The following is a 25,983-nucleotide window of genomic DNA, read 5'->3' as shown; positions in this document are numbered from 1 at the left end:
CATTTATAGGTTAACATCCTAAAGAAATATATGGGAAGCACTTGTTGGGGTGAAAAGAAATGTCTACTTGTAATGTTATCATGCAATCATTTTACTGTTTCTGTGGGTAGTATTAGTTATCTTTCCTCACCTGCATAATGCACATTTTGTAGAGGAGCTGAAAAATAAAGAGTGGCAGAAGGTTGGAGAAAAATTTTACGTCTTCCACAAGGAGCTCTCTGCAGCGACCGCCATTTTTGTCCTTGGCATGGTCCAACCAGCTTGTCACACCTCCACCAAGGTGGCAATACTGCAGACAACATGTTTTCAGTACATTAACAAACACCCTAAATGTTGTCAGGGGGGAGCAACCTGCAAATAATTGGAAATATTATGTATTTAGTAAAGGAATATTTTTCAGTTTTCCAAAATATCTATCAGAAAGATAACAATGGTAAAGATGAAGGGCAGTAAAGTGAGAAGATTTTAGCACCCAAGGGGCTGAATTCAAAGGAACAAGCTTCTGACGAGGGTTCTGGCATCCTGGTGACCAGCCCAAGGTGGTGCCTGACAGCCGATGTGAAAAATGAAAAAGGTAAGATCAACGGGAGCATATTAAAAAGGGAAGAAAGATGACAAAATATAGCACCAAAGTAAAAGATTTCAGAATCTCTCAGAAGCCTCTAACTTTAACACATTAATGAATGAGACAACCTGAACTTTCTTTTACAGCCTTAACACAAAGAACTGGTACTATTTTTTTTTTTTTAATATAAATTGCCATATAAATAATCCTCACTTTCCTTGTCAGGTAGAAGGTGGTTTCTTATTTTGACATGTAGATGAAAGGAAATATATTCTCTGCTTTGGCTTTATCCTTGAATTTCAGACATAAGGTTAAACTTTGAACTCTTCAAATGACTTTATATATGTTAATAGTGTCACCAAAAGTTCAGATTAGATTAGCTGGCTTTTGACTTTTCCAGTAGTTTCCTCTGGGTTTATATGGCTGTTGCTTAGCATCAGAAGCATTTTATTGTTTTAGATATTTGCAATCACTTAACTGCTAGTGATTTGCAACCTCATTGTTGCTTCTTTTATAATCTTTCAAATTTCACCTTTTCATTGACTCCATTGCTGCTGCTACTGCTAAATTGCTTCAGTCGTGTCCAACTCTGTGCGACCCATAGATGGCAGCCCACCAGGCTCCCCCATCCCTGGGATTCTCCAGGCAAGAACACTGGAGTGGGTTGCCATTTCCTTCTCCAATGCATGAAAGTGAAAAGTGAAAGTGAAGTCGCTCAGTCGTGTCCGACTCTGAGGGACCCCATAGACTGCAGCCTACCAGGCTCTTCCGTCCATGGGTTTTTCCAGGCAAGAGTACTGGAGTGGGGTGCCATTGCCTTCTCGATTGACTCTATTAGGACTTCCTAATCCAATGACAGATAAGAGATCCTGGTTTAGTTAGCAGTTCAGAGGTGCCATCATGAATGTTACAATGTTTCATAGCACTCCCTTAGACCAGATAAACCCTGCCTCAAATTACAAAGACACCAAACCATGGTTGCAGGATAAACAGTGAAATAGATAGGAACATGCTTGAGTTTCTCCAAAGAAGGCTGCTTTAGAAACTCAGAGTATACAGTTTGATCATCATTTTAAATATGTTCAAGTTTCCCATAATAAAATTCTAGACGAAATGCATTGATTGTAACCAAGTTCATTTAAATGCCACAGCGTTGGTTTTCAGATTTAAATAAAGAATATTAATTTCTTTTTATGGCTATAGAGTGATGATATTGATTGGATCTGGTCTTTTCTTTAAGAGTTGTAATAGACCTATTATGTCAGTCTTTGATTAATTGAGGAAGCTGGGGGCCTGGTAATTGAATATGGAGCCTTTCACCTCTAAGTCACTGAATCAAATCCAGCCCAAATTGTTAGTGACCAAGAATGATTACAGCAGAGGCTCTTTGGCTGCCTCTGTGAAGTGTGTTGAGGTCAAGTGGAAGTATGTCGGGATAATTGCTGACAGGAGACAGGCTCATATCTACTGTCACTCATGCCTTGTAGTCACTGTGGCCAGACTTGGATGAAAGGCCCCCAGAACTGAGAAGTCCAAAGGAGACAAGGTTTGTGTCCCTTAAAAACGAAATAATTGGGACATCTCTTTACTATTGGATGAAGAACTGCTCTATTAGGAAACTTTCTCAGCTATTTCAATTAGTTTACTTAAGGTTTTGGTAAGATGAGAACTAAAAATGTCTTGATGAACAGTCTAGAGACTGAATTTGAACAGGTCTGGGCTTGGAGACTTAACTTCCTGACATTTCCTTCTGATCCTGCTTCAGTTGCTCATCAACCTGTTCTCTGCTTAACTCGTGAAACAGTACCAAGTAGTCAGAAGGGTCATTACTGGCATTGATCCAACTTACTCTGTGCTTTCAAATAGGCTTTATTATTAAATGATAACTGTTTGAAGGATAAAAGATTATTTCCAGAGGTATTTTCCCTAATTTCCTTCCTATGTTTTAAATTCAGGACTTTATTGAATATAATGTTTTAAACTCACTATTTCTTCTTCACATAAACAAATCACTGTGTCTCAAGGAAAATTGGGATCTGCTTTTATGTGTGATAAATTGATATCTCCAATCTTATTAAATAATTAATATTGCTATCTTATTATTTCTAAAGAAAGGGAGTTTGAATTAGTGCTTCTGAAATTAGCTGTGTTAAAAGATAAAACTTTTTTAAAAAAAATTTCTCAACTATAATAGTCAATATATTTGTGAAGTATGATAAAATGAAATACCTAAGAAATAACATAAAAACAAAGATACAAAATATAAAACCTGATCATCTGATGATTAAATTCAACAGATATATGATGTAACTTTCCATAATACTTCTACTGTGTTTTCTCCCAGTGACTTTATTTTCTTTGCTACACCCTAGTAACAATTTATGATAAGCATTGCTTGATGGACCAAGTTTTCAGTAGCCTACCTTAAATACACACTTTGAAAAATGAATATATTTAGACAAGTAAAAGTGTATCTGATATGGTGATATGTAACAATGAAAACAAAATGATTAAGAACAAGAAATGATTAAGTATGAACAAGATCTAAAATTTTAGCTAGCTCTTCAAGTGTGCATCAGTTCAGTTCAGTCACTCAGTCGTGTCCTACTCTTTGCGACCACATGAATTGCAGCACGCCAGGCCTCCCTGTCCATCACCAACTCCCAGAGTTCACTCAAACTCACGTCCATCAAGTTGGTGACGCCATCCAGCCATCTCATCCTCTGTTGTCCCCTTCTCCTCCTGCCCCCAATCCCTCCCAGCATCAGAGTCTTTTCCAATGAGTCAACTCTTCGCATCAGGTGGCCAAAGTACTGGAGTTTCAGCTTCAGCATCATTCCTTCCAAAGAACACCCAGGGCTAATCTCCTTTAGAATGGACTGGTTGGATCTCTTTTCAGTCCAAGGGACTCTCAAGAGTCTTTTCTGACACCACAGTTCAAAAGCATCAATTTTCAGCTCTCAGCTTTCTTCACAGTCCAACTCTCACATCCATACATGACCACTGGAAAAACCATAGCCTTGACTAGACAGACCTTTGTTGGCAAAGTAATGTCTCTGCTTTTGAATATACTATCTAGGTTGGTCATAACTTTCCTTCCAAGGAGTAAGTGTCTTTTAATTTCATGGCTGCAATCACTATCTGCAGTGATTGTGCATAAGTGATGCCCAACAAATATGAATGCCAACATTCATTCATTCATTCAACATATTTTATTACATACCTACTATGTTCCAGTAACTTTTATGGTCCTTAAGAATATAGTAGTGAAGAAGATCTGTAGGTCCCTGAGAAGACACTAAACAAGCTGGGAAATATTAGGTGAGTTCAATGATGAAAACAAAGTGAAGTGATAAGATAGAAACTGTAGAAATAAGGTGTGCATGTCCATGCTCAGTCATGTCAGACTCTTTGTGATCCCATGACTGTAGACTGCCAAGCTCTTCCATTCATGGCATTTCCTAGGCAAGAATACTGGAGTGATTTGCCATTTCCTACTCCAGGACATCTTTTCAACCCAAGAGTCAAACCTTCATCTCCAGTGTCTCTTCCATTGACAAGTGGATTCTATACCACTGCTCTACCTGGGAAGCCTGGGGTAGGGTGTAGACAACACCTAAAGAGTTGAAATTTGAATTGAGAGTTGAATAGATTGGAAATAGGCAAAATGACCCAGAGGAAGCATATACCAAGCATGTCATGAAGTAGAAATTAGCTGGGAGAAGCTCAGAAACAGTAAAGGTCAATGAAGCTGTAGTTCAGAATGATGGAAGGAAATAAGGTCTAAGAACTGGTCAGGGTCAGATTTTACAGGCCAAAGTAAGGAACCTGGAGTTTATTTTTCATGTTATGAGAAACCTTTAAGAAATTTTACACAGAGTGGACATAAGATATGATGTAGGTTTTAAAAAAGTTACTCTGGAGCTCTGATAGTTGCATGCATAATGGATTTTACGGAATAAGAGACAAAGATGGAAGACGGTTAACAGGTAGTGATGACTTGACCAGAGACCAGGAAGAAGAGAAATGAACTGAATGGGATGTGTTTACATGTCAATGCCAAACCCCTAACTATACCCCTCCCCAATCCTGCCTCCCTGGGAACCATAAATTCACTAAGTTTATAAATCTGTTTCAGTTTTATTAATGCCAAACCCCTAACTATGCCCCTCCTCAATCCTGCCTCCCTGGGAACCATAAATTCACTCTCTAAGTTTATTAGTCTGTTTCAGTTTTATAAATAAGTTCATTTGTATCTTTTTTTAGATTCATATAGGTGATACCATTATGATATTTGTCTTTCTCTTCTGATTTATTTCACTCAGTATATACTGACAATCACTGAGGCCATCCATGCTGCCATAAATGGCATTATTTCAGTCTTCTTAATGGCTGAGTTTTCATCACATATAATGTACACACTGCTATATTTAAAGTGGATAACCAACAAAGACCTACTGTACAGCACAGGGAACTCTACTCAATATTGTATAACTACCTAAATGGGAAAAGAATTTGAAAAAGAATAGATACATGTACAACTAAAGCACTTCACTGTACATCTGTAACACAACATTGTTAATTACCTATCACCTGATCACCTATACTTCAATATAAAATAAAAAGTTAAAAAAAGAATGAGAAGTGTTGTTGAAGAATCAACAGGATATTTTGACATGGGGAGAGGGTGAAGAAATGAGAAGATTTGAAGATTCTACTTCTATTCCCCTTACATGAAGATGGAAAAGGCAAGCACATTTGCAGTTGGATGAATTAAGAGTTGAGGTTTGGTCACCTTAAATTTGAGATGACCCCTAGATAACCAAATGAAAATGGTGAATAGGAAGTCAGGAATGTGAGTTTCAAGATGAGGAGACGTTAAATGAGATGGAGTGTTTGGTGTGGGTCACTTAAGGAAAGAGGGTAAAGAGAGAAGAATGGGGTCCTGGAATAAATTCCAGGGCTCTGTTCCAATACTTTGGCCATCTGATGTGAGGAGCTGACTCAAGACCCTGATGCTGGGAAAGACGGAGGGCAGGAAGAGAAGGGGACAACAGAGGACGAGATGGTTGGATGGCATCCATGGACATAAGTTTGAGCAAACTTTGAGAGATAGTAAAGGACAGGGAAACCTGGAATGCTGCAGTCCATGGGGTTAAAAAGAGTTGGACATAACTGAGTGACCGAACAACAACAACTCCATTAGGAGACTATAAGAATGAGAAAAGGTGGCCAAGGAGAAAGAGTGGACAATGAACTAGATGGACTGTTAGTCAGAGGAAAGAGGAAGTAATAAACCTAATTGATAAGGTGGACTGAGAGGGAGCCGGTAAGGAGGCAGAAAAAGGAACTATGCTGTCATCTGTCTATGCAGAGGGAGCATCCATTATCCATTTAAACTGTAACTATCCCTGAGTGTCAGGAGGGAAGTCCCACTGAAAACATCTGTACCTAAACATCATACCACATTCTTGGATTAATCTATTAGGCTTAATAGGAAACTCAAGCCTTCTGTACAAATAATATTGTGTGTCGTGTAGACTCAGCCTTTAGAAAAATCCATTGTCATTATAATCCTCAAATTGCTTTTCTACACCAGGAGCAGAAACGGGAAACTGGAAAAAAAACCTGAAATGAAAATGCAACTGAAACTTCAAGCTCCAGTTTAAATGTGCATGGCAAACACACCAGTGTGCACATTTTAAAATAAAACAGATGAGCTATTTTAAATGTTTATTGCCAAACTTAAAAGATGGTAACCATTACTATTAAAAAAAAAAAAACTTTAGAAAGCAATTTTTTAATTCTTTGTACCTTTAAGTCCTTGGCTCTGATGGTCTGCTCCTCTGACCTTGATCTAATCATGAATATCTATGCTACTTAATTATAATAAAAAATCCTACATTGCACTCTAGATGGTAGATGCACTTTTTTTCCTTCTTCTTCTTCTTTGGTCACCTGCCAGTTCTCAAAATTACAGCAGTGGGAAGAAATGCAAATGAAGACTGTGCTTGACAGCTAAACATAATGGAATGCATGGTCCACATTTGAAAAGTTACCTTAAAATAAAAGGTAGCATATAAAAAATCATTTCTTTAAGGTCACCTATGGCTTTGAATTACAGCTTTGAGGAAGTTCCAATTTAGTCATCAGAGAGGAAGAAGCCAAAATAAGGATGATATACTTTTCTAAAGGGAAGACAGAGTTTTACTTCACCATAGTTGGGTGATTATATAACTTTGAAAAATAAAACAAAACAAAGCAAAACAACTCCAAAATATTCATTTTATAGAGTATTATGTAAAGTAAACCGCTGGTGAACATTTTGTAACTTTACCTGCAATGAATACAATTTTTTCTTGTAACTGGCCAAAGAAAGGTTACCTTATCACATGTTAAAATATATAGCATATGAACTACAGTAGTCTGGCAGTAAACCGAGCTGATCAAATTTGTATTACATGAAGAACTGTAGTTCTTTATTCAGATGAATATATACTTTCCAATAGGAGATTAGGAAGCAAATGGTTGGATGCTGAATAGTTATTTAGAAAATCTGAATGTAAAAATTATGTATAAGCTTCCCTGTTGGCTTAGTAAGTAAAGAATCTGCCTGCAAGGCAGGAGACCCAGGTTTGATCCTTGGCTTGGGAAGAAGCCCTGGAGTAGGAAATGGCAACCTGCTCCAGTATTCTTGCCTGGAAAATTCCATGGACATAAGAGCCTGGTAGGCTGCAGTCCATGTGTTGCAAACAGTCAGACTTGACTGAGTGACTAACACATTCACAAAAGCAGAATTACTTGACAGTTACATACTCCAGAATATGCCAAAGTGGTCTTTTGACAAAAGTTTATACTTCCTTTACATTTTCCTCTTTTTTGCCTTTTGGGGCTGAGAGGATCTCTCAGACATCTTTTTGCATAATGAACCCATTCCACAGACTGGCAGGAGGCTGTGTACTGCCCAGCTGTGACTGACAGAACACAGAGCTCTGAGAAACAAGGCAGAGACTTCCAGGGTAATGTTTCCCCTGTCTCACTGCCTCAGTACGTAGTGTAAAAAAAACAAGCTCTAGCCTGAGAAAAGTAAGATCTGGGTTCTGGTTCCACATCAGCCATTGCCTGTGACGTCTTGGCAACTCATTAAATTCAATTATGTCTCATCTTCTGCATTCAGTTTAACAATAATAAATGCTGAACATTTACTATATTCCAAGTATGTATACGACACAGGAATTTTCTTTTATAATTAAATGTATTTATTTTTAATTGAGGGCTTCCCTTGTGGTTCACCTGGTAAAGAATCTGCCTGAAGTGCCAGAGACCTGGGTTTGATCCCTGGGTTGGGAAGATCCCTTGGGAAAGGAAAACGCTACCCACTTCAGTATTCTGGCCTGGAGAGTTCCATAGACTGTATAGTCCATGGGTTCACAGAGTCGGACACGACTGAGCGACTTTCACTGATTTTTAATTGGAGGAAAATTGCTTTATAGTATTGTGTTGGTTTCTGCCAAACTGACACATGAATTTTTAACTGTATTCAGAAATAGATCATTTCAACACAACGTGCTAGGTGGAAAAGTAAAGCTCGGGATGGTGCAAGAGCAGAAACAAAGCCCATGGAGTATAGTCTGTAAAAGGAAACCCTGTGCCCTTCTTGCCCACTTCACTGATATGGGGTGAAAGGAAGTACCAGTGGTGAATGTGCTTAATTTTTAAAAATATAACTTCTTGCATTGCTATTAGTGGTAGTTGTATAGATAAGGGGTATAAGTAGGGGTAACAGTGAAGGTACCACTGAAAGTAAAATATGTTAGAAATTAAGATCAGAGTTTTTTTAAACAAGAGAGATAATATGAAGAGAGTGACTGATAAAAGGAAGAGAACAGAAATTACAGAAATGCAAGTGGTGGTATACAGGAAGGTGGCATCTCAAAGCAGTGGGAAAAATACACTTTTTAATAAGAGGCCGGATAATATGACAGTCATATGGAAAAAGATAAAATTGAGTTCACTCTTAAAACTTATTCTAATACAATTTCCAAATGGGTCACAGATATAAAGGTAAATATATATATATATATATATATATATATATATATATATATATATACCAAAAGAAATATGAATGAATTCTTTTATAATCTGGGAGTGAGGAAAACTTTTTCACCAAAGTTCAAAATCTAGAAACATAAAGAAGATAGGTAAATTTTATTTCAAACATAAACTATGCAAAAGACAAAGCAAAAAGACAAAAGTCTTGTGCGTGGAAGGGCTCTACCAGTGGCTCAAGGGCAAAGAATCCACCTGAAATGCAGGAGGTGTGGGTTCAATCCCTGGGTTGGGACGATCTCCTGGAGAAGGAAATGGCAACTCACTCTAGTATTCTTGCCTGGGAAATCCCATGGACAGAGGAGCCTGGTGGGCTACAGTCCACAGGGTCACAAAGAGTCTGACATGACTTAGCAACTGAACAACAGCAACCTTGTAGTGCTGTTCATCACAGCACTACTTACAGCAGTAGACCATGGAAGCAGCCTAGATGTCCATCGACACATGAATGGATGAAGAAACTGTAGTACATATATAAAGTGGACTATTACTCAGCTACAAGAAGATATGAATTTGAGTCAGTTCTAATGCAGTGGATGAACCTGAAGCCTATTATAAAGAGTGAAGTAAGACAGAAATATTATATAGTAATGCATATATATGGAATCTATGGGCTTCCCAGGTGACACTAGTGGTAAAGAACCCACCTTGCCAATTCAGGAGACATAGGAGATGCGGGTTCAGTTCCTGGGTTGGGAGGATCCCCTGGAGGAGGGCATGGCAACCCACTCCAGTATTCTTGCTGGGTGAATCCTGTGGACAGAGAAGACTGGTGGGCTACAGTCCAGTCCACAGGGTCACTAATAGATGACCTGTTAGTTGTTTTTAACAATAGGTTAAAAACAACTAATAGATCATCTTTGGAAGACACTGAAGTTCACCTCATTAATTTGAAAATCTAAAATTAAAGGGAAAGAATTAGACATTTATCTTTTTTTTCTTACACAAACTACTTCTGTGTAATGAAATAATTATTGAGAATATATTTCAGCTAATAAAAGAGGAAGAAATATAAAATATCACCAACCTGCAACCCCCAATGGGATCATAGATTTAGACAAAAATTAACAATGGGTATTGACCCTGCAAAAGCAGATAATGAGACAGTGTGAGGTACCTAACACCATCTGTGAAGGAATTTTGCCAAAAATGAAAAATCTGAATCTGATCAAGGATCTATGTCTGTCAGACATTTTAGGGGAAATAAAAAGGGAAAACCTTTTGGATGACATTAAATGGATGAAATCAGCAAAATTCAGATTATGTGAAATGTTCAGATTTCTTAAGGAAAAAAATATAGAAAGGAGAGAAATAGAAATGAAGTGGGAATATATATGGTTTAAGGGACATAGCTGCCATTTGGAATATATGGGCCTTATTTGGATTTCATTTGAATAAATTATAAAACAAAACAAAATAAACAGATTTTAAAAGGGAAACAGATTTTTTAACAGATACTTGATCATCTTAAGAAATTCTCTGTGTGCGTTAATGACATTGTGATTATATTTTTAAAGTATTGAGGATATAAATAGCTTCTTTTTATACACACACATATGAAGCACTGTGATATTTAGTTCTTGCTTCAGAACTACCAATAGGGATGGGGAAAAAGTGAGTAGAAATGAACTGAGAATTGTTGAAGCTGAGAGCTAGATAGAAGGGATCATATATGATTTTTTTCTACTTTTGTTTATGAAGTAAGTGACAGACTCTATAAATTCTGTGAGTTGAAAGTGAAATTATAGGGAACCTAAGAGGAAGAAGATGCATCAAGAAAACCATAAAAACAAACAAACAAAAAAATGTAAAGTGAGATTTACTTACATTTTTCTGGCTGGTAAATCAGGTTATAGTGCATCATATAAAGAGTTATCAGAGCCATAAGTGTAGACATAAAAGGAATAAGTAAAACCAGGGCTCAGGCCCCTGAGTATTGGATATAAGATATTCCCAGAAAGACCACAGTTGCATTCAGGTTCATGATTCAATAAAACGTGGGAATCAAAAACAAAAATAAAATTGCCATTGAGTAACTTCATATAATAATTGCTAATTCTTTTAATAAACATAAGCTATAAAGTAGTAGCATATGAGGCAAGCTAGATTTTGCAAATATTGTTTATTAGCTTTCTTTTTTCAAATTCCATTTTTTAAATTTTTATAAAAATTTTCAAGGTTATTCTCCATCTATAGTTGTTACAAAACAGTGGCTCTATTCCCCATGTTGTACAAATACCTCCTTGTAGGCTATCTTACATACAACAGTCTGTATGTCCCACTCCCCCAGCCTCTATATTCCCCCGCCCCATAACCACTAGTTCATTCTCTGCATCTGTGAGTCTGCTTCTCTTTTGTCATATTCACTAGTTTTGCATTTTTTAGATTCTATATATAAGTGAAATCATACAGTATTTGTCTTTCTCTATCTGACTTATTTCACTTGACAGAATACCCTCCAATTCCATCCATGTTGCTGCAAATGGCAAAATTTCTTTCTTTTTTATGCCAAGTAGTATTCCATTGTATGTATATACCACATCTCCTTTATTCATTCATCTGTTGATGGACACAGGCTGTTTCTATAACTTGGAAACTGTAAATAATGTTTCTATGAATATTGGGGTGCATGATTCTTTTCAAAATTAGTGGTTTGGTTTTTTTTTTTTTTTTTTTCAGATATATCTACCCAGAAGTGGAATTGCTGGGTTATATGGTAGTTCTATTTTTGATTTTTTGAGAAACCTCCATGCTGTTTTCCACAGTGGCTGTACCAATTTACATTCCCACCCATAGTGCACAAGAGTTCCCTTTCTTCCACATCCCTACCAACATTTGTTATTTGTGTTCTGTTTGATGATAGATGTTCTGATGGGTGTGAAGTAATATTAATATCTCATTGTGGTTTTGATTTGCATTTCCTTGATGATTAGATATGTTGAGCATCTTTTCATATGCCTGTTGGCCATCTGCATCTTTGTTTATTAGCTTTCTTATTAAGTACATACTTATTAAGCAGGGTCTGGTTGCTTACTGCTCAAAAGCCAATAAAGAGACAAAGTTGGTAGAAAGGAAAAATTGCTTTGTTTTGGGTGCCAGCAACTAGGGCAGGGGGCTTCCCTGCTAGCTCAGTTGGTAAAGAATCTGCCTGCAGTGCAGGAGACCTGGGTTTGATCCCTGGGTAGGGAAGATTACCTGGAGATGGAAACGGCAACCCACTCCAGTATTCTTGCCTGGGAATTCCCATAGACAGAGGAGTCTGGCAAGCTAAGTCCATGGGGTCACAAAGACCCCGGACACGACAACCAGGGAAGGGGGAGAGCAGACTCCTGTCCAAAGGCTGACTCCCCTCTACTGACAATCAGTGGTCAAGAGCTTTTATTGGCAGAAGAAGAGGGGTACATATAGAAACAGTACAGTGAGTCTGAGAGTCATCTTAAAATTGGTCATATGGTGGTCTGACCAATGTCATCTTGTCAAGTTAAGTTTTGAATATATATGCACCCATGAAATGACCACCCCATTCAAAATCTTGAACATCTACTCTCCATAATTGACCTGGAAAAGTAATCAAATGTCAAGCATGGTCATGCCCAGCAAGCTGACTGACTATAATCTACTAATAGTGATTTATGTACCACCATGCAGGGGAGGTACAAAGTTAGAATTTTCTAGGACAATGGGATAGAGTCCCTTGGCTCTACCTCAGGTCATCTTTAATGCTTCTTCAAGCCGGACACTTGAACTGTGGCTGGTAATAACAAAGAGAAGCTGGAGCTGCAAGCAATATTATAGTCCTTTTAATTTTTAAGAAACCCTGTTTCAAATGCTAAGTATTGCAGAGAAATCCATGAGGACTCCCTGAGACTCTTCAGTACACCACTGGGGAATGTAAACGGAATTACTTTAAAGAGGGTCAAGGAAAATTACAATTCTTCCAAGACTTACATCTTGTGAAATATAGTTATAAACCAAAGAATTATAGTGCTGAATATCTCTGTATAGGAAGAGATTTCACATAAAGTACTAAGTGTATTTTAACAAATGTCACCCGACCTACTTGATTGTGTAATTTTCTAAAAGAATTGCCTAGTACAATCACGTTTTATATATGTCTTTGTTGATCCATGGACAGGACAAGCCATAGATAATAAGGGTAAAATTATATATGTATCAACGGTAAAAAAAATAAAAGAAATAAAAATCCACAGTCTTCAAACTCACCATTAAGACTCCTTTCATCTCATAGCTCACTAGCAAATTGAATATATAAAGCACCTCTCGCACAGAAAGTCAGAGAGCAAAGCACTAAAGCAAAATAAATACTAGTGATTAAGGAAAATTGAAAGCAGCAGTAAAAATATGTTTCTTTAGTCTACTTTTAAACACAGACTGGGAACTGCAAATAATTGGGAGTATATATAAATGGTAATTTTTTTTTTTGGTCTTCATGATTCCACAGTGTTGAATACAAATAAAGGGGAAAAACCTTATTGCTGCAAAATTTAGCAAACCTTTTGGGATTAATAATTTTTAAAATTAGCCATAATTTATTTAGTAATAATTTTAATTTTTTAAATTTATTTTATTTTATTTTTAAACTTTACATAATTGTATTAGTTTTGCCAAATATCAAAATGAATCCATCACAGGTATACATGTGCTCCCCATCCTGAACCCTCCTTCCTCCTCCCTCCCCATACCATCCCTCTGGGTCATCCCAGTGCACTAGCCCCAAGCATCCAGTATCATGCATTGAACCTGGACTGGCATCTCGTTTCATACATGATATTTTACATGTTTCAATGTCATTCTCGCAAATCTTCCCACCCTCTCCCTCTCCCACAGAGTCCATAAGACTGTTCCATACATCAGTGTCTCTTTTGCTGTCTCATACACAGGGTTATTGTTATCATCTTTCTAAATTCCATATATATGTGTTAGTATACTGTATTGGTGTTTTTCCTTCTGGCTTACTTCACTCTGTATAATAGGCTCCAGTTTCATCCACCTCATTAAAACTGATTCAAATGAATTCTTTTTAATGGCTGAGTAATACTCCATTGTGTATATGTACCACAGCTTTCTTATCCATTCATCTGCTGATGGACATCTAGGTTGCTTCCATGTCCTGGCTATTATAAACAGTGCTGCGATGAACATTGGGGTACACGTGTCTCTTTCCCTTCTGGTTTCCTCAGTGTGTATGCCCAGTAGTGGGATTGCTGGATCATAAGGCAGTTCTATTTCCAGTTTTTTAAGGAATCTCCCCACTGTTCTCCATAGTGGCTGTACTACTTTGCATTCCCACCAACAGTGTAAGAGGGTTCCCTTTTCTCCACACCCTCTCCAACATTTATTATTTGTAGACTTTTGGATCGCAGCCATTCTGACTGGTGTGAAATGGTACCTCATAGTGGTCTTGATTTGCATTTCTCTGATAATGAGTGATGTTGAGCATCTTTTCATGTGTTTGTTAGCCATCTAACCTCGAATAACCAAAGCGATCTTGAGAAAGAAGAATGGAACTGGAGGAATCAACCTACCTGACTTCAGGCTCTACTACAAAGCCACAGTTATCAAGACAGTATGGTACTGGCACAAAGACAGAAATATAGATCTATAGAAAGCCCAGAGATAAATCCACGCACATATGGACACCTTATCTTTGACAAAGGAGGCAAGAATATACAATGGATTAAAGACAATCTCTTTAACAAGTGGTGCTGGGAAAACTGGTCAACCACTTGTAAAAGAATGAAACTAGAACACTTTCTAACACCATACACAAAAATAAACTCAAAATGGATTAAAGATCTAAACATAAGACCAGAAACTATAAAACTCCTAGAGGAGAACATAGGCAAAACACTCTCTGACATACATCACAGCAGGATCCTCTATGACCCACCTCCCAGAATATCGGAAATAAAAGCAAAAATAAACAAATGGGACCTAATTAACCTTAAAAGCTTCTGCACATCAAAGGAAACTATCAGCAAGGTGAAAAGACAGCCTTCAGAATGGGAGAAAATAATAGCAAATGAAGCAACTGACAAACAACTAATCTCAAAAATATAGAAGCAACTCCTACAGCTCAACTCCAGAAAAATAAATGACCCAATCAAAAAATGGGCCAAAGAACTAAATAGACATTTCTCCAAAGAAGACATACAGATGGCTAACAAACATATTTAGTAATAATTTTTAAAGTCACTCAAATGTTTTGTCATTTTTTAGACTGACCAATTTTGACATGCTTCAGACTTATTTTAAGTGATTATAAGAGAAACAGTTTGAAATGGGCTTTCCATCCTACTTGAGAACATAATGAAAGAGGGGAGGAAAACTTCCAGGTCTCCCAAGTCTTAGTGGATAATTTTAAGAGTTCAGAGAGAATATGTTATTCTTCATGGAATGATACTGAGATAATTCACCAGGATTATGGTGGCTCTTCACCTGGATTTGTGGCTCTTCAATGGGTTAAAATTGAACTGTTTAGAAGAGTCAATGTAACAGTGGGGCGCTGATTTCATAGTGGATGCTGTTGTCAATCGGAGAAAGCGATGGCACCCCATGCCAGTACTCTTGCCTGGCAAAGCCCATGGGCGGAGGAGCCTGGTGGGCTGCAGTCCATGGGGTCGCGAAGAGTTGGACATGACTGAGCGACTTCCCTTTCACTTTTCACTTTCATGCATTGGAGAAGGAAATGGCAACCCACTCCAGTGTTCTTGTCTGGAGAATCCCAGGGATGGTGCAGCCTGGTGGGCTGCCGTCTATGGGGTCACACAGAGTTGGACACGACTGAAGTGACTTAGCAGCAGCAGCAGCTGTTGTCAGCCACTGCTTCTTTTAGCATGACCACTGGCCCACTGAAATACTTCAAAGAATAACCTAGCTGACATGAACTTGGAGAAAGAGAGACCAGAGGAAGTTTTGCAGTTTCTACTTAAAATTATTGGAGTATAGTTGATTAACAATGTTTGTGTTGGTTTCAAGTATACAGCATAGTGAATCAGTTAAATAGTACATATATTCATTATTTTTCAGATTCTTTTCCCATATTGGGTTATTACAGAATACTGAGTAGAGTTCCCCATGCTGTACAATAGGTCCTTGTTGATTATCTATTATATAAATATAGTTCTGTGGGCTTCCCAGGTGGCTCAGTGTTAAAGAACCCACCTGCCAATGCAGGATCCAGATTCGAGCCTTGGGTCAGGGAGATCCCCTGGAGAAGGAAATGGCAACCCACTCCAGTATTCTTGCTTGGGAAATCCCATGAACAGAGGAGCCTGGAGGGCTACAGTCCATGGGACTGCAGAAGAATAGGACACGACTGAACAATTAAACAATAGTAATATAGTAGTATCTGTGTGTTCATCCCAAGCTCCTAATTTATCCCTCCCTGCTAAGTTTCTTCTCTTGAACCATAAGTTTGTTTCCAAAATTAGTGAGTCTGTTTTTGTTTTGTAAATAAATTCATTTATATAATTTTTTCCTACTTTTCATCTATAAGTATTTTTCAACAATGCTATTAAAGAAAAGACAGCTTAATAAAAGAAGATCATTAATTTTGGTGGACAGGCAGCAAAATTTAAATAAAAGGTTTATTTTTAATTAAGAAATTCAGGGGACTGCTTCATTCTCTGTCTTTGCTCTCCCTGCCTCTCACTCTTCTAACTTGCTCTCATTCCCCTTCTGTCTTTATTTCCCTTTCTTCTGTCAACATCCCAATTTTAACAGTTGTTAATGCTGTTGAAGAGAAAACCAGGCCCAAAATAATGTCACTTGGGCTAAAGTCCATGATACCAAACCTAGACTTAGATACATGACTTACTTGAAGTTTTGAGCCTCCCCAGAAATGTAATCAACCAGTCTGGAATTTTCTGGTCAGCATCAATGAAGTCATCTGTCTTGTGAACCTCTCCATCCCTCAGGAGAAAAAGCAGCAATCTATGTGGTACAACCGTTGCCATTCCCTTCCCAATACCCACTCCCAAAAGAAGATATCCTGACCCAAAAATAATGCTTTCTTTTCTTTTTCTAATAGCTCCCATGCCCTATCCTTCTTCCTACAAAAGGCTTCCATTTCGTACAACCCCTCAAAGCACCATTCTGGTTGTTAGAAGAGATGCTCCCCAATTCATGAATGACCTGATAAAGCCCACTAGGTCTTCAAATTTACTCTGTTGCTTTTTTTAAAAAAAGGTGTATCATTTTCTCATTTTCTGAGTTTAAGATCTTTGAACCACTGCATGTTTATTGATGATAGTAAGTCACTATTGACGCACCTACAGGTTAAGAGCCACCACACAGGCCTTAAGAAAAAGTGGGAGGCTGCAGGATCAGTAAGAAATGTAAGAAATTTCTTTTTTTTTTTTCCTTTTTCTCAATATTTTTTAGTTTATCATTGTATGTCAGAGAGAAATTCTGAGTGTTTTCTGAATGCTGACAATTTTGGCAAAGATAACAGAGGAGGTGCCTGTTGTTACTACGTTGAGTGGGCACATTTGTTAAACTTGGCTGGAGCCCAGGCAAATAGAATTTTGGAAGGTCTAGTGGTTTTTTAATAGTTTAATAGTTTACAAGCTATTCCTCAGTATTCAACTTAGAAGATATTCTGAGTGCAAGCATACCTTGAAGATATCAATACTATGGGTCTGGTTTCAGACCACCAAGATATAACAGGGGGCATGAAGTTGCAAAAACTTTTTGGTTTTCCAGTGTATATAAAAGTTATGTTTATACTGCGCTATAATGCGTTGAATGTGCTATAGCATTATGCCTAAAAAAATAATATGCTTACCTTAATTTAAAAATATTTTATTGCTAAATAATACTAACCATCATCTGAGCCTTGAGTGCATGGTGGTAGTAACATCAAGGATCACTGATCACAGATCACCATAATAAATAAAATAATAATAATGAAGTTTACATACTGTGAGAATTATCAGATGCTTCAGAGACACAAAGTCAGCAAAGCCTGTTGGAAAAAACGGCACCAATAGACTTGCTACACACAAGGCTGTCATTAACTTGCAATTTGTAAATTTTACAAAATTTACAATTCATAAAAATTTATAAATTTATGAACTTAAAAATTCTATTCCCTGTGAAGCACAATAAAGCAAAGCAATAAAAAGAGTTATGTCCATGTTAGTGAGTACTAATAAGAAATGAGTTCTAATAAGACTATGCCAAGAACTGTTTTGATTTTGTTAGCTGAAATGTATCTTGTAAATTATGATTTTACCATTGCAGAATTGTGTAATTTCATATTTTGTTTTTCTCCTAAAGGATTAGGTAGGATTTCTCAATCAGGTAGATTTCTGGAGTGGTAAAGAAAAACTGATATGAATCATCAAAATTTTCTGAAGCATCTTCGTACAAAATAAGTGCTTCCATTAGTGTTTAGCTCTATTTCCAGACCATGTGTGGAATTCTCTTTTCTTAAGTCTCTCGAACTCTTTTCAAAATTCTGAAGCACTTGGTAAAAATGCACATTCCCCAGCTATGCTCCCAGGAAATTCTGATCTGAGAAGTTGGAGGTAGGGACATGGGCAATGTTTTTTGTTTGTTTGTTTTGTTTTTTAATTAATTTTTATTGGCATATCATTACTTTACAATGTTGTGTTAATTACTACTGTACTGCAAAATGAATCAACCATACACATACATATACCCTCTCCCTTTTGAATTTCCTTTCCATTCAAGTCATCACACTGCATTAAGTAGAGTTATGGGGAACATTTTTTAACAAAATCCTCAAATGATTCTTAAAATCAGGCAACACTGCTTGAGAGCAGTGGTTCTCAAACCTGACTACTTAGGCAGCTTTAAAAAAAAGCCTCTGGTTCCCACCTCAAATTAACATGATCAGAATTTCTGGTGGCAGGGTCCAGGCATCAGTATTTTTAAGCTTTCCTGGACATCTAGGTTTGAGAATCACTTCTTTCAGACAATACTCTAATACTCCCTGGTGGCTTAGCTGGTAAAGAATCCACCTGAAATGCAGGAGACCCAGGTTTGATCCCTGGGTTGGGAAGATGCCCTGGAGAAGGGAATGGCAACCCACTCCAGTATTCTTGCCTGGAGAATCCCATGGACAGAAGAGTCTGGTGGGCTACAGTCCATGGGGTTACAAAGAGTCAGACACAACTAAGTGACTAACTTTCACTTTCTCTCAGACAATACTTTAGTAAAATATTACAACAGGTTTGAAAAAAAAGGCTGTGGGATAATGATTTTTTACCTCTAGTATTTTCCTAAGATAAAAAATATTAAATCTGAGCAAGTATTTTAAATCAGAACAGTTTAGTAGGAGACATATATTATGTAGAGTCAAACTGAGTACCAGATAATCAAAATTTCAGGGATGGAATAATTCAGTCTCTAGACTTTTACAAGAAATTTACCAATATCCTATTTGAGCCTTTACAGCATGTAGAATTCACTCTGGTAACTGGTTCACAACAGGCTATGATATGCAGACGGGATGCAAATTATCACGTGAAGTAAGCAAAGATATGAGTGAGTGTTAGTCGCTCAGTCATGTCCGACTCTTTGCGATCTCATAAACTGTAGCCCACCAGGCTTCTCTGTCCATGGAATTCTCCAGGCAAGAATACTGGAGTGGGCTGCTATTCCCTTCTCCAGGGGATCTTCCCAACCCAGAGATAGAACCTAGGTCTCTTGCATTGTGGACAGATTCTGTACCATCTGAGCCACCAGGGAAACCCAAAGTAGAGACGTGAGGGAGCAAGATTTAAGTTTAACTGTGGTAGGATTTAAAATTACGGTCATGAACAGACTTAATTATTCACCATTCAGTTTGCTTCCGGAAAAGATTCTGCACAGGTGTATTTACTCATATGATCTCCAGTATGGTAACTCTTAATTGTACACCTCAGCGTTTGGAAAATACTGAAAGAGCCAGGTTCAGTTCTGGGTGATGGCACGAGCAGAAGTTGGCAGATTACTGTGCCTCTTGATTTCAGGGAGCTTAGCTTTATTCTTTCAATGAGGTACATATTTGAGGATAATCCAGTACCAGATGGTGATGTTGGCTGGGAGAGGTTTTCTCACCTACATTTGGCAGCTCCACTCGGAAGTGGTGCTTTCAGTGCCTGAGACTTCCAGTCTACACTATTTCACATGATCGTTAGGTGGTAGAGATGCAATGACACATCTCATTAAGGGTCCCGTAACTATGAACATCTGACATCTGTGCTGAAACCGGAACTGGATGCAACCTTCAAGTGGTTATGGATTCAAGTGGTATGTTGCTTTTTCAAAAGCCACTACTGAAATTCATTATATTAACTACGTTTGTCATTTCTAGGGGCATTTTTGACTTGAAGAAATAGATGATAAATCAAGGAACGGCTCATTTTAAAGATGACCTTCTCCTAAATGGCCTTCCTCTTTCCCAGAAGTTGGACAATGACTTTAGCTGATGACTTATTCGTCATTGAATAACATTGGTCATAGCTACCCTGATTTGAAAACCTATAATGTGCCCTGGTACTTTGCATAAAAACTCCACAACAGCCCTCCAAAGCATCCACATTCTGTGGCTGAGGGACCCGGGGCTTTGAGAGGTGAAGAAACTTGCTGAAAACCTAAAACACCTAAGTGACACAGCCGGGTTCCCGCCGGCTGCCTGGCTGCCCAGCAGGGGTTCTATCCATCTTGCCACCAACCCCTGCAGTATGTACAAGAATAGAATGAACATTCATTTCTATAAACTGCAACAAGCAGCTGTTCATAAAAGTTTTTCCATAGTTTAGTATTTGAACTGAGAAAGGAAAAACAACCATCTTCAGCCTTCAAGGAGCTTATTATTTCTACAGTCTTTCATCATGTTAAAGAATAACATTCTGATTCTTTATATCCCTTTCTCAGAACCCTTAATTTAAAAAAAATGTTGCATGATCCCTTTATTGGAGATTTTAATGAAATCAGAAAATAATAAGTAACCCAATCTAAAGGTGTTCATCTTAAATGTGGCCTGGCTCCAGAAATTCATTTTCACCCTATTCCTCATCCCCCTTTCCAATGTCCTAAAGCACAAACCCATTGGGTGTCCCCTCCGTTTCCCTGAGGAAATATTTCATTCATATAATGTCTCCTTTGTAATCAACGCTGAGAAATGTCACTTTGATTAAACACAATTCTGAATGACTAAGACCACAGTACAATAAATTCTCCAGAGCTATCTTTCAGAACAACTGATTGCTCTCTAGTCTTAATCCTCCAGAGTCTTATTTAATCAAAATGATGTTGCTAATTAAGGATTAAAACCTCCGAATAGAATAAAAAAGAAAGATTTTTCTTTCTCCTTTGGGCAGGTCAAGGAGGCAGAATTTGCTGTAAGAAGTAGAGTTCCTTCCACCTTTGGTAAAATAGCATTATTCTCTTTCGTCTGGACTTAATCCAAAATAGGCCTGAGTGCTTTGTAATATTAATATAATATGGCAGGAGGGTGGGGAAAAGAAAAGGAAGGAAGAAAGAAAGACAGAAAGAAAAAAGGAAATGTCTCAGATAGCTACATGTAATAATACCTAAATAATATTTATTATAATTTTTTCATTTAATGCTTTAAATATGAGTTCTCTTTAGACATTTTGTCTGATCCTATTTCTGCTTTGCTTTTATCTATTGCTAACACTGGTGGAAAACGCAATATTTTAGAAAAATGTTGCTAACTCATTTCACAGAGAAGAGGAAGAAAGACAACATATCTCAGATATATCTGATATCCATTAATGAATGACAATAACAACAAAGTTCTCTACTAAGTGTTGAACTACATTTTCTTAAGATCAAAATTTCAATTTTTTTCTTGAATTTGCATTTGATAATTAAAATTGGTTCTTTAGAAACACATAACACTGTAAAAGAACTCACTGGGAGAGAAAGACTCATAGAAATGTGGTTTGATTTCTATGGACTAGAAATTCTGTCAGGTGCTGGGGGTGGAGTGAATGTGAAATAGAGATGTTGGTTGATGCTTTAATGGATATTTAAGAAGTAAAATTCTTCTTCCATCCTTCTCATCTTCTTGCTGAATTTATAATCCCTGCCGAATTAGTCTATTACAATGTAGACATAACTAAGAAAAACAAGTTATTGATTACTGCTATGTGCCATGTTCTCTACCAGCAATATACATATTATTACTTCTAAGAAAATCCAAGAAGAGGTATTATGATAACCCTTCAGAAATGGTTAAACTCATAAAGAATAAATGACATTACTAAGATCAGGCAATTGTGTAGAGCTGAGATTTCCACCAAGGCCTGTTTGGCTCCAAAACCATCTTCTATTCAATACGACACACCATCTCACACTTGTTTATGTGGAGGACAAATTCATCGATGTGTTTCAAGAAGGTGCCATTAAGCTGTATTGGTCTATACCTGACTCATAGGCTCCTGGGACTACTGGCTTAATCACTGTCACAGGTCTTATCTCACTGTCACCCAGCCCAATCAATGGCAAAGGCTGAATGACTGCCATCAAAATGGACCCAGAGAGCAAACAATGAGAAATGCACAAAGGGAAAAGGATGTTATAAGCCTGTTTTCTCTCCTAGCTAGCTCTACTTACCAGTTAAAAAGGGATGTTTGTTTCCGGGATCCACACTCCTGAAGGCTGTAAGCACCCAATGGACAGACTACAGCTCTGATTCCTCCTGTGCCGAGGCAGACGGCCAACAGTGCTACGTGAAGCAGCCTTGTCTGCTCTTTTTTGGGTACTTTGTTAATCAGATGGTGAGTGCCCACGTAGAAATCCTCCAAGGGAAAGGCAGCCACAGATAATAAAGCAGTGCCCGTAGTTGGAGAAAAAGAGAAATAAATACGCATAGACCACTGACTCACCAAAGCACACCAGAAATAAAGTTTTTCTTCTGAATGTAGCCTCGTCTTGTGATAGTCTTATTAAAATATTAATCATGGCAATTCTGGAGGCAATATAATTTTCCTAAAAGTAAATATTTCCCTCAATATGTGTTTTTAATGAATCCAGAGTCCTAGTTTATTTTTCCCTCAAACTCAAACCACCTCTCAGAATATATAAACAAATCATGTCCATTTGGGAGGAACTTTTTATTTTGTATTGGAGTATAACCGATTAACAATGTTCTGATAGTTTTAGGTGAATAGCAAAGGGACTCAGCCATACATATACACACACTGCTATGTTTAAAACAGATAATCAACAAGGACCTATTGTACGGCACATGCAACTCTGCTCAGTGTTATGTGGTAGCCCGTATGGGAGAAGGGTTTGGGGGAGAACAAATCAAGTCCATTTAAACAAAATTAAAACAATTCAGAAACACCTGATGTGAGATAATAAAGATGTCTGCACTCCCACGCCTCAGAGAAAACCATCTTTCACAACGGTTATTTGTTCTTAATCAATAGAGACAGAAAACGCTATGATCTTAAGCAACTCAGAAGCCTGTTAAAGAAAACTTTTTTTTTTTTTTAACGTGAATTGCTTATATTTTTCTTTTTTAAATTTTTTGTTGGAGTATAGTTACTTTACAATATTGTGTTAGTTTCCACTGTATAGCAAAGTGAATCAGCTCTACATCTACACATACATATACATATACCCCCTGTTTTTTTTAATTTCCTGATGTCCATCAACAGAGGAACGGATAAAGAACATGTGGTACACAATATACAATGAAGTATTACTCAGCCATAAAAAGGAATGAAGTTGGGTCATTTGTAGAGGCACATATGAACCTAGAGACTATCATACAGGGTGAAGTAAGTCAGAAAGAGAGAAACAAATACTGTATATCAACACATACATGTGGAATCTAGAAAAATGATATAGATGATCTTATCTGCCAAGGTGATTGGCACTGATGTATATGTACACTGTTATGTAGTCTGTTACCAAGTAAAAAAGAGTAAATCATGCTTAAATGCCTCCTCATCAGAAAATATTCCCTGATACAGAAGAGCAGGCTTGTCACTATCTAGTCTGTCCTGTCCACTCCCCCAGCTTTATTTTTCATCATTGTGCATTACCACCCAACAAAATAGCTATTTCTTGATTTTCTCGTGTCCCATTTGAGAAAGTTAGCTTCATAAGAAAAGAGACTGCCTTCTTCTCTATTACATTCCAGAATCTGGAACAATGCCTAGTAGTCAATGAGAAACATTTGTGGAATGGTGAATGAATATTTGCCATGCAGTGACTTAGTTTATGTTTCACAGAACTGAAGCAGTTTACAAGTTTGAATCACACGCTGATCGATTTAGTGAATGGTACTTGGCCATCTGATATAAATGTACATAGGCTGAGTATCTGCTACCCATCACTTCCTCATCATCTTCCCTCTCACCCAAAACTGCATTTCTGCTGCACTGGTTGGTTTTGATGAACTACCTTCCTAAGTTTCTCAGCTCAGAACTTGGAGTTAATTTCTGTCCTTCCCTCATATTTGTGCTCTTATTTAGTCGATGAGGTTTTTTGTTGTTGTTGTTTTATGCTCTTTCCTGAATTGATACTTCTCCATCAACTAGACCAGCATCCAGAGATTTTCTGTTTTCTCTAACCTCTCACTGTGATTGTTTATTGGAAGATTTCCCAAACGTGTTCATCTCATCTTCAGTAACTCCTTTGTGTCTAGAAGACCATGTTGAACTTCACAGTCTAAATTTCTAAACTGTTCATCAACTTGGTCTCTATACCTTATCAAACAAACTTGATATTTTACCAATATTGCTTGCAATCACTTTGCTCCCAAAATTTTAAGGATATATTTCTTTTTTTGTTATGTAAAGTAGCACAGGATAGTGCTAAATTCACTCATTTTTTTAGCAGGTAACCATAGCTCATAACATGGAAATCATGTATCAAATGCAATCTTAATTACTATATGGCTAATTAAAAGATCATTTTTTTCATGAAAATGTTTCTCAGTTATTCTACATGAACTTCAAAACACCTTTTTAGCACATTTCATTTTAATTGTGAAGCAAATAAACATCACATTTCACACAGAATTTGTCACAAATTTGCGCTTGTGATAGGAAGGGGGGAAAGGAGGGCATTCTACAGAAGACAGACATTTGAAGAGATAATTAATATAAAATATAATCAATGCAATGATAAAGGTATCAAAGCAACTTCTAACACACAGAGACACACATACATACATACACACTTACTAGTATCCCTCAAATTATACAGAGAATAAAATAAATTGAAACAACATTCTAGGCTCATTTATTACACTTTATGCTAAAAACAAGGTGGGAATAATGTAAATCAAATATTCTAATAAAAATCCACTAAAATAAGTTGTAAAACAATCCAGTCAGAAATGGACACTCACCTAGAAAATGCAGAAATAAGCAAATATGGACCAGCTTGTTTCTTCCTAGGCAGACATCAGCAAGCCAACCTGCAAACACCCGGGTAAGGATTGACGCTCCAATAAGACACAAGTTCAAAATGGCGGCCTGGTAATTGCCATAACCAAGCTTGACAGTACAGAAGGGAATCGTATTGCAGACGACTTCAAAGAAAGTGAACCTCTCACACAGCTCTACTAGAAGTAAACAGATTCCAACCTGAATTTTTTTCACAGAGTATGAGGAAAACAAATAACCAATATGTCTTATGGTTTTCTCCTTCTCAATGCTGGGATTTAAAGGCACCCTCTCATCGGTGTTTTTAAAGCCTGTAACAGACATGACTACCCTCCTTGAATACTACTTAAGTTAGTGGTTTGAACTTGGTGATTTTTGCCCCCATCCCTCTTATGAAAAAATAAATAAGATCTTTGCTTTGAATTTCACAACTCCATGCTAAATTTCATAAGGCTTTTTTTGCACCTTAATGTTCATTTTGATGATCCAAGAGAACCTGAGAAGAGACATGAGTATTTAAACCATAGTAGCTCAGTGTGGCCAAATCCGATTTGTTTGTCTAATTACTTAGAGGCTAAATTAGGCTTTTCCTCTAAAATTTATACTGAATTACATGAATCCAGTTTCATACATGTGGAAACTCATCTGCCTCACACTGATAAAGGTTTAAATACGGAGGCAGAAGAAGCAGTTTTTCAGGAGAATTTGAGCACTAGATCAAGAAATAATTTGAGTCTAATAATTTCTGATACTTTAATTAAAACAAGCCAGAACAGTACCTAGAGATAAAGCGCGAAAGGAAATCTGTTTGGAGGGGGCAGGATACCTTATCATTATTACATTTCTTGTTATTTTTGGTTGGAATTCTGATAAGAAAGCTAATTAGGTAACAAAAGT

The 25,983-nt window shown here is 37.3% G+C and overlaps 1 protein-coding gene across 1 annotated transcript in view; it reads right to left on the bottom strand.

Moving 5' to 3' along the window:
• Positions 1–25,464, bottom strand: part of SLC15A5 (solute carrier family 15 member 5) — a 95,745-nt gene extending 70,281 nt beyond the window's left edge. The window contains 4 exon segments of the mRNA XM_061417734.1: positions 131–351; positions 10,505–10,674; positions 22,295–22,519; positions 25,052–25,464. Of these exon segments, the coding sequence (XP_061273718.1) occupies positions 131–351; positions 10,505–10,674; positions 22,295–22,519; positions 25,052–25,410 (975 nt within the window). The 5' untranslated portion in view covers positions 25,411–25,464.
• Between the last annotated feature and the right edge of the window lie 519 nt (positions 25,465–25,983).

This window comes from Bos javanicus, chromosome 5 (assembly GCF_032452875.1).
Source record: "Bos javanicus breed banteng chromosome 5, ARS-OSU_banteng_1.0, whole genome shotgun sequence".
In the NCBI taxonomy this organism is placed as follows: Eukaryota; Metazoa; Chordata; class Mammalia; order Artiodactyla; family Bovidae; genus Bos; species Bos javanicus.
The sequence above is the reverse complement of the archived record's forward strand: the minus strand, read 5'-3'. Positions and strand labels throughout refer to the sequence as shown.